The sequence below is a fragment of the Podarcis melisellensis genome, assembly GCF_964234715.1.
Source record: "Podarcis melisellensis genome assembly, chromosome: 4".
NCBI lineage: Eukaryota > Metazoa > Chordata > Lepidosauria > Squamata > Lacertidae > Podarcis > Podarcis melisellensis.
The window spans coordinates 51,788,991-51,802,971 of record NC_138531.1 but is presented as its reverse complement, the minus strand read 5'-3'; the positions used below and the strand labels follow the sequence as shown (position 1 = coordinate 51,802,971).

The 13,981-nt window shown below is 39.3% G+C and overlaps 1 protein-coding gene across 1 annotated transcript in view; it reads right to left on the bottom strand.

The window, feature by feature from the left end:
* The window catches only part of HLCS (holocarboxylase synthetase), an 85,079-nt gene extending 73,789 nt beyond the window's left edge, over nucleotides 1-11,290 (bottom strand). The window contains exons 1-5 of the mRNA XM_081908723.1: nucleotides 10,960-11,290; nucleotides 8,144-8,296; nucleotides 7,618-7,780; nucleotides 4,739-5,700; nucleotides 4,031-4,213 (exon numbers count right to left, since the gene is read on the bottom strand). Of these exons, the coding sequence (XP_081764849.1) occupies nucleotides 4,031-4,213; nucleotides 4,739-5,700; nucleotides 7,618-7,780; nucleotides 8,144-8,296; nucleotides 10,960-11,232 (1,734 nt within the window). The 5' untranslated portion in view covers nucleotides 11,233-11,290. The remainder of the gene's footprint in view (nucleotides 1-4,030; nucleotides 4,214-4,738; nucleotides 5,701-7,617; nucleotides 7,781-8,143; nucleotides 8,297-10,959) is intronic.
* Nucleotides 11,291-13,981: the final 2,691 nt, after the last annotated feature.

Below are 13,981 nucleotides of genomic sequence, written 5' to 3'. Positions count from 1 at the left end.
GGATATCAGAATGTTGTGAGCATAGCTGTCAACGTTTCCCTTTTTTAAAGGGAAATTCCCTTATTCCGAATAGGATTCCTTACAAGAAAGGGGAAAAGTTGACAGCTATGTTGAGAGACACCGGACTTGAAAGGCATGTAAAATTTAAAATCAGACCTAAGGCTTACAACTCTGGTAGGTCTTTGACAAAAACAGTAGTAGCAAACTATTTCTGAGACTGGGGAAAATATGAAAAGGGGAAAAAGGCAGGTGATAGTCCATGAAGAAGATTAGAAAAAAACAAATTTAAGAGGGAACATTTTTTTTAAAGAATGAAGATGAAAATATTGGGCACCTAAGGAAACTAGACCATGAGGCAATGGAATGGATTGACTGGAACCACAAAAAGTAACCTTCCATACTGCAACATTGTGTTTCAGGCTCCCACTTGTATATTATACAGTGGTACCTCTGGATACGAACGGGATCCGTTCCAGAGCCCTGTTCACATCCTGAAGTAAGCATAAGACGCGACTGTGTTTTGCTGCTTCTGCGCATGCGCCTTACGTCGTTTTGAGCGTGTGCGCATGCGGCGAAACCCAGAAGTAACACGCTCCATTACTTCCAGGTCGCCGCAGAGCAGAACCCCAAAATATTAATCCCGAAGCTACTTCAACCCGAGGTATGACTGTACAAATATCTCAATTCTTTAAGTGCTGGTTAAAGAATTCCTAATTATTTCCTGAAGTACGAACATTATTAAGCATCCCAATGAGGACTGAACATGCCAAAATGATGTGGCTGACATTTCCAATTGATGTATTTTCAATAATTTACCAAAAAAAACCCTTTAAAACATACTTTACTCTTTTTGGTGTGCAAACTTTTTATGCATTAAACTAAACTAAAAAAAATCCTGTTGCATTTTATTTACAGTAAAATAAAAATGGGATAATATAAGAAAAAGGTTGAACAATATATGAAGTACAATGAGCTTTGCAGGTCTACCCTTGACAGAAAAAACAATGATATGTACGTACTTGAAAAAATAACAAAGCTATTTGAAAATCAATTATTCATTGTAATGATTTCTACTGGCTTCTTACAGTAAGAGGTTAATAGATTGCACCTCCTTCAGCCTTTAATACTTGCAAGCACAAGCATATATTGCTGACACAGCTATACATGTAGCATTTGTTTTCCATTCAACTAAAAATAAATTATAGCAGGTTCGTGACATTATTATATTAGGGCCAAATTAGATGTAACAGTAGTCATAGGCTTAAGCACATTTGTTTAACCTAACTGCTTTTATTTTGAAGAAAAACCAGCCACTGAGCCTTGATCTGGAATGTGTGATAGTCCAGTTAATGGAACATTAATCTTAGGACTGCGGTTTCAAGACCCATGTTGGGCAAAATATTTCTGCATTGCAGGGGGTTGGACTAGATGACCCTTGTGGCCCCTTCCAACTCTACAATTCTATGATTCTATGATCCAGAATGCAGCCGCACACCACTTTTCTCCTGAAATTGACCTAACTGCTATTTTCCCCTCAATGTGCTGTTTGTAGTAAACAACATCTTCAGGGGCAAAGAGGTAGCAGAAGACAGGAGGGAGCATTTTTTAATGGAAGACATCCAAAATAGAAGCAACCAGTGTGTGTTTATGAACTGAAACATAAAAAATTACACAAGCAGCTTTGGAGACAGTTTACTTCTTCAAGCAGAAATCTAACATATATTGGGGGTAGTAAAATCCCTAAACCATCACTGATGTCTGCTGCCCAGGTTAAAATTTCATTTTGAAAAACCCATGGAACATTTTTACTTCAACATATTGCACTTTGGACAAAAAAAAAAGGGGGGAAGCACACTAAACAAAAATCAGTTGATTTCTTGGGATATTTTCTCCCCAGGCACTTTTGTGTGCAGAAAGAAGATGGAAAATAGTAACGTAGCCATTCAGGGGGAGATCTACAAGACAAAGATGAATTTCTACTACCTGACAATGGACCTTGACATGTGGAGATTACCATCCCCTTCAACCACTAGGTGCTACTGTATAATTTGGTTGCAATTGGCATTTATATAGAACAACTATTTTTACTTAGCACGTCATCTGAAATTGCTAGTGTTTATCCTTACTTCTGTCTACCCAACAACCTGTGTGTTCTATAAGAATCTAGACAAATCTGTTACAAGTCCAACTTTAATTTCTCAGAAATCTGGAGCAGCCACTGCTTCTGTATCCCAGAATCCTAACTGTGTAAGATGATCTATGTAGCACTGAGTGGAAATTATTCAGCCTATAATTTCCATATTAGAACTGACTCTACAAACCCACTCCACGGTTACAACATCAAATTAATTTTTCATTCTTTATATTTCCTCGTTCCCCTTACCCCCTGTTTTGTGTAGAATCTTGCTTGATGAAGAATTATGGACAAGTTGAAAGCTTGCTATGCATTCATGACACTTGCGTTGGTCCCTATATATTGCCCAACTGTGGACTGTAAATAATAATAATAGTTGAAATTTGGGGACATTGTTTTATTACTGCGCAGGTTATAATCTCCTAGAATACCTATGCTATAGGTCTATTCCTGTGTAAATTATGCAATGAAAAGTGAACCCAGGATCAAGAATTTTTAAAACGTAAATATTATTTTCAGTGCAATTTGCTGCAACATATCTTCTGAATTCCCTGAGTTGCTTAAGATTGGTTTTTAGGTCCAATCTTTAGGTTTAAGTCCTAAAAACCAGTGTCTGACTAAGGCAAACATAACCACTTTTATTAAATTCACTATTTCAACAAGACAAACCTAAGCTCTAAAGCAGCTCAGAAGTGCCATCTTGTGGCAAAAGAAGAAATGTTGTCATATTAGACTTATGCCAAAGGCTGACCAGTATGGCTGGATATAAATAATTTTAAAAAGCTTTCCAAGAGATAGATGCAAAGGAACATGTTTTACCAGAATCCGAATTAATTTCATTAAGTTGGCCTAAGGAACTTGGCCTAAGGAACACTCCCTCTACTACTGCACCAAGCTAACTGCAAAGGCATACTGTCAGTCTGATAGTACCATTCCCTCATTTTAGATACTTATGATTTGATCACAGGAAGGATCATCAGGAAATATACAATAACCTAAGGAAATAAGTTATATATAGGTTACTGTATGGACACATATAAGCACATATTCAACGTATTAAAGCATTGTTTTAATGCTATTATCAGTATATATTTGATGTTATTGTCTACTGTATTCATGATTTACTGAAACCAAGTGAATGATGGACTAAAATTTCATAATCACATCTAAATTACTGTCATGTTATTCAGACATTTCAAAATGTGTAGATGTAATGGTTCAATCTTAGCTTAGCAATCAGGAAAAGCATTTCAGATTATATAAAATCATATTCCATAAAAATGCAAGAAACTCAGTCAACAGAAAAATAAAACTTGTAAACTGTGGATATACGCTTCCACAACACAGAGAAGTAAAAGGCATCAAGGACCCCACTCCAAAAAAGGTATAGCTGTGTTAGTCTATTGTAACAAAAAGCAGTCATGTAGCACTTTAAAGGCTAACAAATTTATTATGGGATGAAGCGTTCACAACATAGAATTCACTTCAGATATAAGTTGAATTTGATAAAGTGGACTCTTGAGTTGATCTTGAATATGGTGAACTCCAACCTGTTTCTCATGCCAAATGTGTTTCTTCCCTAAACCTTAAGATCTGCTTTAGAAGCCCTCCAGTTCACTAAAAATTCAGTCGTAATATACTTGCAAGCCTTCTCTCTCTTTTATTTTTTATGTATTTTTGTTCACTAACTTCTGCCTGTTAAAAGGAACACTGGTTTCAATAGCTCGCAAAATTATTCCACAAGACTTAAGTTTTTTATTATGCCCAGTTATGAATGCAGTCAAAGACATACTGTTGTCCAGTAATAAAATATTGTATGAAAGAAACCACAGTAAAGTGAGCAACTGGGCATTTTGAATGCTGCCTTTAAATTGAATACAATTAAATAAGGCTCACCTTATCAGATGAGAGCAAGTAAATAGGAGTTAATTGGGGAACTTCACTTAAATCACAGCTCAAATGAAGTAGCGTCAGGATTTCGGTAAGAACATCATATCTTTTGGCATTGCTCATTTTGAGCAAATTGAAGTCATCCTTTGTTTGAGTAGACAAACCCTTGACATTCACTTCCAAATGTGCCTGCGAATACAAGGCAGAAATATTACCCTTCAAATGTATTAAAAGTCACTTTAAAAAACCCAGGATTACTACATTAACTGCATAATCAACTACACTGATGCACCCTGACAATCTTCAATCACTAGCTACTTGGGTTGTTTTTTTATAGCAATTACACATTAATACAATACAGAAAGCAGAAATGGTACTACAGTGACAATGAATATTTACTTGCTAAGATCACTGTTGATCTTGTTTAAAAATAGCCCCAAAAATATTTTTTCCAACAGCCTAGAATTTAAATTAATTTAAATGCTAGATCACTTAATCTGAATGTAGGAACTGGGTGATACTGCCTTTTATGAAGAGGCTATAATATGGAATTTTATTACTAGAGAAGGAGCAGTGGAAATACTATAGTGCAGACTTACAGACATGTTCTTGGAAAATCTATCTGCCTACAAAATCTGTCATTTTCCTGAAAGCAGGATTCTTTAAGAAAACATTGAGAAAAACATTTGCAAACAAAACTTATGTCTACCATACCTGACAAAGAATGGCTTCTCCACCACCATTTCCATAGGGTAGATGGACAATCACCATATCTTTATCTGGACTCTCCAAGTAACCTAGTAGCTTCATGGGGCTTAATTCTTCTGTAGTTTCTCTCTCGAAAACTTTCCCACTAGCTAGAATATTTAGTCTAACCTCTTTGCTCTTTGCTGTTGAAAACACGAAGTCCTGTATTTTGCCCATCAGTTCATCTTTACTTTTTAGCTGTATTCCACCAAAAGTGAAAGAAGAAGCAAGTCCCAAAATCTTCCCACCTTTTGACATAAAAGCAATAAATTGTTTGGACACATCATCTGAAATGGGGTGTGATGCAGCAACAATCAACAGCAATGCATTGTCAAGCCATGGAACGCTCATAACTTGATTCTCTAACAACTGGTAGACTGTATAAGCATTAACATCTACACATTCCATGATGAGTGATTTTATTTCCTCAAACTTCACTTTTCCAGGATCAGAACCAACGTAAATTAAAATATTAGGAGGCTTCCCAGTAAGGTTTACCCTTTTAAGGTTTCTTGCCAGATTATCACTAACATCTTCGGAATTGCCACTATAATCATCAGGAAGATCTGGAATGTTTTCTGCAGAGGCAAACTTAACTGACTCAATTGTGCTATTCTCCAGTTCCAAGCACTCATGACAGCTGGAAAGATGAAGGTGGTGATGTTCACCAGTTCCCGTTTCCTTTTCAGATATTTGCTCAAGTTGTTCAGGATGTTCATTTACTTTCTGCAATTTACATGCTGATCTCTGCATTTCTTGATCGCCACCTGCTGCACAATCAAGAGCTTCCTCTTCTGGTTTAGCATCAGTCTCAAAAGTAGACCCTTGAATCAGTTCACCAAGTGGCATCTTATTAGTATTTCCCTCTTTTTGGGTATTTGGAGCCAGTTGTTCTAACTCTTCCAGTGCTGATTTCTGTAAGTGAACAGCTGACATATTTAAAGTAAGTTATTAAACAGAATGCATAATAATGGCAATGTTGAATAATGCTGCCTTTAATATAAGCTAAAACTGGTGTTCTAATCTTAAATAATTGGGATGACAAGTCTCCATTTTACTACCAGCATGTTTGCAATGCAATATATGTTATCATGACGATGCAATGGAGCAGCTGTTGGTAAAAAATTATGTGCTTACAAAGCACATCTTCAGATTAAGCTGTTGGTGACTAAAGTCATCATTTGCCCTAACAAAAAGTGCCTGTCTTACTTAAATCCTATGCCAATAAGCTATTGTAGGCATACACAAAAGAAAAATGCCTAACAGTTAGACTGAGGACAAGTATGGCTAAGCAATTAAGTGAACCAAAACATGTGGCAAAGGTCAAGATTGGCATGTGTTAATTCTGGAGTCTCATATTTGGATATCCAACTAAGAACACTTCAGTGGCCTGACCTTCAGAAGGAATAAGCAACCAGGTCAGCTCAGCACACAACTGTGTATGGACAGTGGTTATATTCTCATATTCATCTGTGTAGGTTCTGAATTAAGAAATTTGCTTACAAAGTACAAGAAAAAAGTGGTGCTGACTGGATGCAGATGCACAAATTATGGATACAGTTCTCATCAGCATGGCAGTCTGGATGACAATGTCATCCCTTCCCATCTCAAAATACCAATGCACTTTCCCATTTGCTATCTGTGTCCATTGTGTTCACTTACTATTAATGTAGAAGAGCTTGCACAACTACTGGTGCATTGAAAACACTAGTTTCACTGCATCTCCAACCAAGCATGCTTTAAAAAAACAACATTTTTAAAGGAAAAGTTTGCATTCCAAAGCAGTTACTAGATTTCACATTATTAAATAACGTACAATTATAGACATCACCAGGAGGACCTGAACTTCTAAATTCTCCAGTATCTGGAGGATACTTTGCAATGGTTAAGTATTTATAACTTTTTTTACACTTCAGAGAAACTCCAGGATAAAAATTAGATTTATGCTTGTCAGTCATTAGCTTACCCAATCAACAAAATAACTGAATTGAGAGATTAAAAATTAAATGTTTATAAGAATGCTGTGAACACCAAATAACTATTTCATAGGAAAGGTGCTCAAGTAAAGTTCCATGTTTTAACACACGATTCATAATGCTAATGCTAATAATAATAAATTAACTCAATGATGGCCCAACATTTTGGGCAACAAGTCAAGTTCAAAATATAAAACTGCACCATTAGAACAAGAACACCATTAGAACTTGTGGCTCTCCAGATACTGTCAAACTACAACTTCCATCATCCCCAACCACTGGCTATACCAATGCAGAGTTACAGGTTCCCCCCCTTATAGTGAGCACTACTGTTCATACATAACTGCCCTGTTCCTTAAGAGTAAATTACTTCTAGTTTCTGAGAGTGGGAGTTGATGTCATCAAAGTTGAGGAAAGCATTTTATGGTGTGGTGTATGATTGTCTATGACATCTAGCCCTCTACTTCTCTCCGGATGTATCAATGAGTCCTATTATCTCTGCCATTTATGACACCCATCTACACAGTGGCCAGTCATTATTGATTATTGTTTCAATATGTAATGTATTGGATGTATAAAAAGTCCCAACCCCAAGCACTGAATTCAGTGAAAAGTGTAGAAATGGGTTGTTTGTCATAAGTATGTTGTGTTGAAGTTGACAGCACATAATCTTGACCTAGCAATATTAAGACTGGGCCTTAAATTCACAAAATATGCACCTAGTAAATGATATAAATAATGGAACTACAATTAACAGACAGAAGGATGGACCCTACCCGTTTTCTTGCACAGAATATCAATTAAGTTATGTTGGTCCAAGTCGCTTTGTGGGCCACTGCAATGGAACACATTAATTATAAAGATACTTACACACAATTTTTTGAGGCTTCATTCCATTATCCATTTGGAGTCTATTTTCCATGAATGCTATCCCAAGGCTACTGAAGTTATCTATGCTTGTTTCAGCAAATAATATGTAAGGTTCGCCAGGTCTGAAGGCCAAAGGTGAACAATAGTCTGACCACTTCACAATCTGAAGAAAAAATCATGACATATTTCCCAGATTATTTTTTTAAAAATTATATAGCATTCATATCCACAGTTGTGCATTTTGCCTAGGAATACAGAAATTTAGGAGCTTGCACTGGTTTCTGACAAATTCTGAATCCTGTGGCAAAGCAGGATGCTTTGGAAGGATTTCAGCTTAGCAAAGGTGCAAGTTCTCTATGAGGCAATCAGAACCAAAGAGAGAAGACTGAGTTTTATTTTCTCTTTATTTCTCTATTTGTGTTTTTATCTAGATTAGGTTCTTTTATCTTATTGTATTATAAAAAAGCTTTAATAAAATCTTATGAAAAAATAAAAGAAAACCAAAACCATTACAGAACATACAGACCTTTTCTGTTGAGCAATTTACAGCCTGAGAACTGCCTGCTTGAATGGAAATACTTTCAGTTAGAAATGTGATACGTTCTGTTTCCAATATTTTATCCAAATAATGAAAAGGCGATACAATAAGCAACGTCCATTTGTTTAAATCATCAACAGACTGGAAAAGAGAGGGAAAAAAGAGATGCTTAACAACATTTTGGGAAGCTTACCTCTTCCTCCCCAAATTGAGCTCTGATATGTAATTTCAGGAAAACACAACAGTGAAGACTAACTTCACTACACTTTGCTCTATCTGGATCCAACTGAAACAAAAGAGCCCTGCTTGGTCAGACCAAGGCCCATCTAGTCCAGCAACGTGGTCTCATTGTTGCCAACCAGCAGCTAAAGAGAATCCTCTCCTATACTTGGTGTGCCATACCATATACATTTTTGGAATCCCACACCTTTGATGGCATCTTACGACACCTTAAGCTCCAACATGTATAGGAAGGTAATCTACTTCTTTGTTAGTTAAAGTGTTAGTCTCTATCATGAAAACCCTATATGCATGCCACTGGCAACTGAGAGTGGAAATTAGTCATATCTTAACACTAGCAATTCCAATAAGGAGTGTTGGGACTGCACTCTCTTGTACTTTATGACTGTCTAAAGATCAGAGTGTGACATAATAGCCACCAAGGGGCTGCTTTACATGTTACGAAACTAAAATAATGTTTCAAAGAATTAATAAGATTACAAAAAATACGTCAAACAAAATAGTCCACAAATTGAGTTGCAGTGGTAGAAATTCACGTATACTGTATGCATCTTTTTGCCTATCTAAATATACTTAAGATAGCAACCTAAATGTTTTACCTAACTCTTCAATTTTACACCCGCTTTTACATACACTAAATTTCTGCTTGTTTGATTTTAGCTCTCAGATCGATCATATGCAATAAATGAATTGTTGTATCCAAACATCAGGCTAACAGATTTCATCTTATTATATGTTTGTTTTTAAAATATTTCACATTTTTAAAGGACATGAGTGCTGACCGCAAGGGATGTTTTGCTTAATTTCACAATGTACAGTTAAACGTGCAATCCTATCAGCCACTGTTCCAAAATGAGGCACAATGACTTCTGCTCCAGATGAAAAACCACTGTTGCTATTATATCATGCCAGCATAACAATGCAGAGCAAACTTTGTTGATGAAGCATAATACCATCACATGGGACTGTCCTTAAAAACAGTCCAAAAGCTGCAGCTTGTGCAGAATGAGGCTGCCAGGTTACTAACTTGGACAGGAATATGGGATCTCATGTAAAACTGAAGTTTTGCACTGACCACTTGTGCACTATGGACATTGATTCAATGAATCAGTGCTAAATGATTTAAGGAACCAAACATCTACAGAAGCTCATCTTCCAATAAGAGCCACTCAATCCTTAATATGGATGGAGCTCTACCTGCAGCTTTCAGATGTCAGTTGAATGCAATTTTACTTACCCAAACTTTTGCAATCTGATAACAGAAGGTTTAAGCTTCAGAATATATGTATCTGTGTTTTAATAATTTGTAATGCATATTTTTATTTGTACATGTTTTTAGCTATATTCAGGTCTTCCACTAGCACAACAGGGCTTCCCTCACCAACTAGCTTGTGGGCTCAGGAGAACACCTGGAGCAACAGGCAAGGGGAGACGAGGGGAAATAATTATGTCAGGCAAGCAGAAATGCTTACACAGAAATATTTGAAACACTGCAATGCTGAATTCTTCCCTCAGTGTTGTAGTTAACATTGTCCTAGAGTTTACATCTTTCATCCTACCAAAATATTTAGGGTCATGTCACACATTACACTTTCTAAATTATATACACAAAGCAGCCTGTATTAACACATAATTAACACACACATGCACAAACAAGCATGATTTTGCCACTGCATGCATTTCACTGGTACATACACCAAACAATTGGGAGTAATCACATCTCCATTAAATGTGGCTGTGGGGGGGTATGTAAATAAATAACACTACTTAACATACAAAGCATCCCTGTACTTTTTACAGGTTAGAAATTTTTAAAGCATGCTTTTCCTTTCTCAAACGTGGTTTTGATTATTCTTACTATTCAGGCACCGGGTGGAAATAGGCTTTCCAGAGCTTTGACCTATTATCACCTGTAATCTTCAATTAACTTACTGCTGCTATATCTAATCTTAGTTACCGGTACCTGCTTTTTCTCTTTAGAAACAGCTGCTTTATAAGGAGTGGCTTTTAAACTGCAATGTTCTTGTTTGCAAGTTTGGGGGCCTTTCAAGCGAAAGGCAGGCTATAACACATCTGAACAAAACTACTCTGCCACCATATTGTTGCACCCTCCCCAATCTAAGGAAAGCTGCACTTGCTAATTTCTGCCTACCCTCCAGCTGTCAAAGGGCCAGAAACCCCAGAGTATTACAATATACTGTACTTTTTTTTTTAAAGCGGTTTCTATTTCAACTGTAAGCCACCTTGAGCCAGTCTTGGAAAAAAAGGTGGGACATAAACATGATAATAATAACTCCCTCCCCCGTCCAAATATCCTACACTTGTGTTGAGATATATAATCTCCCTACCCCCATCCTATACATCAGGGGTGGGAAGCCTGTGGTCCTCCGTACCTGACTGGACCCCCGTTCCCATCATCCCCGACTACTGGCCAAACTGGTCGGGGCTGAGGGGGGTTGGGGTGTCCTCCAACTGGAGGAGCACCCGCTGCCCATCCATTTTATGTACACCTGGCAAAGGGGCGCGCCACGGGCCGCGCCTCCTCCTCCCTTCCCGCCTCACACCTGGGTTTCGTCAGTGAAGAACACCTTGTCCCCCACCCTCAGGCAGACTCTCTCCTCCTCCGGGGGGCGCCGGGGCCCCTGCTTGCGAAGCGGATGGTGGGCAGCTTGCCGGTGCTGCGGAGTTTGGCGAGGGCAGCTGGGGCTGGAGGAGGAGGTAGAGAAGGTGAAGGAGCAGCGGGTCCGGTACAGCCTGCGCACCGTGCGGCGGATGAGCCCCGCCGAAGAGGCCCCCCAGCGCGCCCAGAAGTACAAGTAGCAGAGCGTGATCAGCATGGCGCGCGGGCGACGCGCCTGAGGGGCTCCAACCGCCAACCGACGCGCCCGCCCCCATCCGTACCTCAGCGGCTGCGGAGAGGGAGCGGGGAGGGGCGGGGGAAGAAGCAGCCGCCGCCGCCGCCCTGATTGGCTGTCCCGCCCTCCTCACGCGAAGATAACAGGACTGCTGATTGGCCCGCAGGTCTCCACCCCTCCCCTCTCTTGTGTTGGTTCCAGGCACGAATAGGCGCAAAAAACCCGGAAGCGCCATATACCCGCGCTGTAGCTTCTCTATACTCTTGCTGCTTCTTTGTACTATGTCTGTGGCAGAATTCAGAGAAGGCTAGACTGCCTTTGGATGGGAGGGGAGGGGAGGATGCATTTTAATTTATTATTATTTTTTTAAAAAATTATTTTATATAAAAGTTCGCTTTTTCGTCCTTCATTTCCTGGTTCCGTATCCGCATTTGATCTTACTCCCTGCTCTGTTTTCATGTATCTAGAATCACGTATTGCGCTTCCTGTTTTTTCTCGTGCACGTGCGCGCTGCCCACGATTTTGTCTCCGATCGGTTCTGTGAAAAAATTGGCTTCTGAGCGCGCCAATCCGCATCGGATCGGGCCGTAGGGGAGGTAGTCAATCCGTAGTTGCACAAACAAAACCTTTTTGAAGGAGGATGGAAGTGTTCCATAAAGTATAAAAACACGACCCAGTTCCTTGGAATGAGACACTAGCCTTTTCCTTGTGACAATTTCTAAGCATACATCGCTTCGAAGATGTAAATTCCTCTGATAAAAAAGAGGCTTGACTCGCAAGCAGTTCTATAATAGTTGAATGTTATGCAGACCACCTTATTGTGTAGAATTTATTGGAACAGATCCCTTAGTATCCAAAACACTGGAGGGATGTTCTGGAGCAACATTTTAAAAATTAAAACATTGCAACATTAAGTTATTGCTATTCCCAGCTAAAAACCATTTTTGTTTTTCAATATTTTGAAAATGAACATCCAATATTGGGGGTGGGGGTGGGGACCGACCGCGGGGGGATTTCTGCCTGCTTATGAGAATTCCAGAGCTTACCTTTAGTGAAGTGTTCGCTTCCCTCCTGCCTCCTCAATGCTGCCCGTCTATCTAAGATTAGGACAAATTATAAATCCTCTGTTGGCTTTTCCTACTCCTCATTGGACAGGAAAGCTGCCAAAAACGGATTTCTGGGGTGGTTTTTTGGGGGGGGGGGTTGGTGCTGGGGAAAACCAGCATCCGTTCATGCTCATAATTCGAAACCTAACTATTTTGCTTCCAATAAGCTGAACCACTTTCGGTAAATCTATTTAAAGCAAGGGAAACTGAAAGCACAGAAGCTTTGTGCGCATGTCTATTTATCACACTGTCTTTTTATCTGCACAAAGTTCTTTGGTGGCAATCCAACTAAGCTTTAAGCAAGCAAGATAGATTACCTATCTCCAAGCACAGATAGAATTCCCTTGCTGGAAGCAGTGCCTACAACTATACACACACAAATACTTGCTTGCAATTAATAGGTTGACTTATCCCCGGGAAATGTCCAATACACAGTATTTGAGAGGCCAAATGAATTCAGTTTAACTTATTTCCAAGTAAATGTGGAAAGAATCATAGTTTTGGAAGGGATCCCAAATATAATCTAGTCCAACCCCCTGCAATGCAGGAATCACAACTAAAGCATCCATGACAGATGGCCATCCAACCAGTGGAGGAGCTTCATGCTCCAGCCCGGGGCGGGGGCAGGGCTGGTGTGCGTCCTGGGGGTGTGGCACACCACCTGCGGGGCAGCTGTGATGGCACCACACTGGGATCACGCTGCGGGGGCGGTGTGTCCCCCCCCTCCGCACTCCTCTTCCTCTGCCAGTGCATACAACCTCTGCTTAAAAACCTCCAAGGATGGAAAATCGTTCCACTGTTGAACAACTCTGTCAAAAAATTCCTCCTGATGTTTAGTCAGAATCTTCTTTTTTGTAACTTGAATCTGTTATAGGAATTTTAAGGTCTTATATATATATAAAATAAATGTTCACAAATGTACAAGACAAACACATATATAAGTATATATAAACCATGTGTCTGAAACATAGTGTCAACCTTCCCTTTTTTGTGGGAAATTCCCCTTATTCCAGCACTGTTTCCTGCTGCTTCCCGCTGCTATCCCGGATTGTTAGATATCCCATAGATTGTCCCCGGGACAGGTGAGACTGCTGATCCCTTATTTTCGAGGCTGCTAATCCCTTATTTTCAAATCTGAAAGTTGACAGCTATGGTCTGAAATAGTACAGGAGAACAATCCTGAATTTTACTCTCCCAAATTGACTTCAAATATTTCTCTGCAAGGAGGAAGGAAATAGGAAAAGCTTTCCAATTGTCTTTGGACTGTAGAGGCTTATACCTCCCTGTAAATACAGTCTAGCAAGTTATCTGTTAAGCTGAGCACACTCTCAATATGCTTAAGAGCAGGGGTCGGCAACCTTTTTCAGGCGTCCCTCAGACCATGTGGTGGGCTGGACTATTTTTTTTAAAGGAACAAATTCCTATGCCCCACAAATAACCCAGAGATGCATTTTAAATAAAAGCACACATTCTACTCATGTAAAAACACCAGGCAGGTTCCACAAACAACCTAGAGATGCATTTTAAATAAAAGGACACATTCTACTCATCTAAAAACACGCTGATTCCTGGGCTGTCCGCGGGCCGGATTGAGAAGGTGATTGTCTACCCCTGTGTAAGAGATT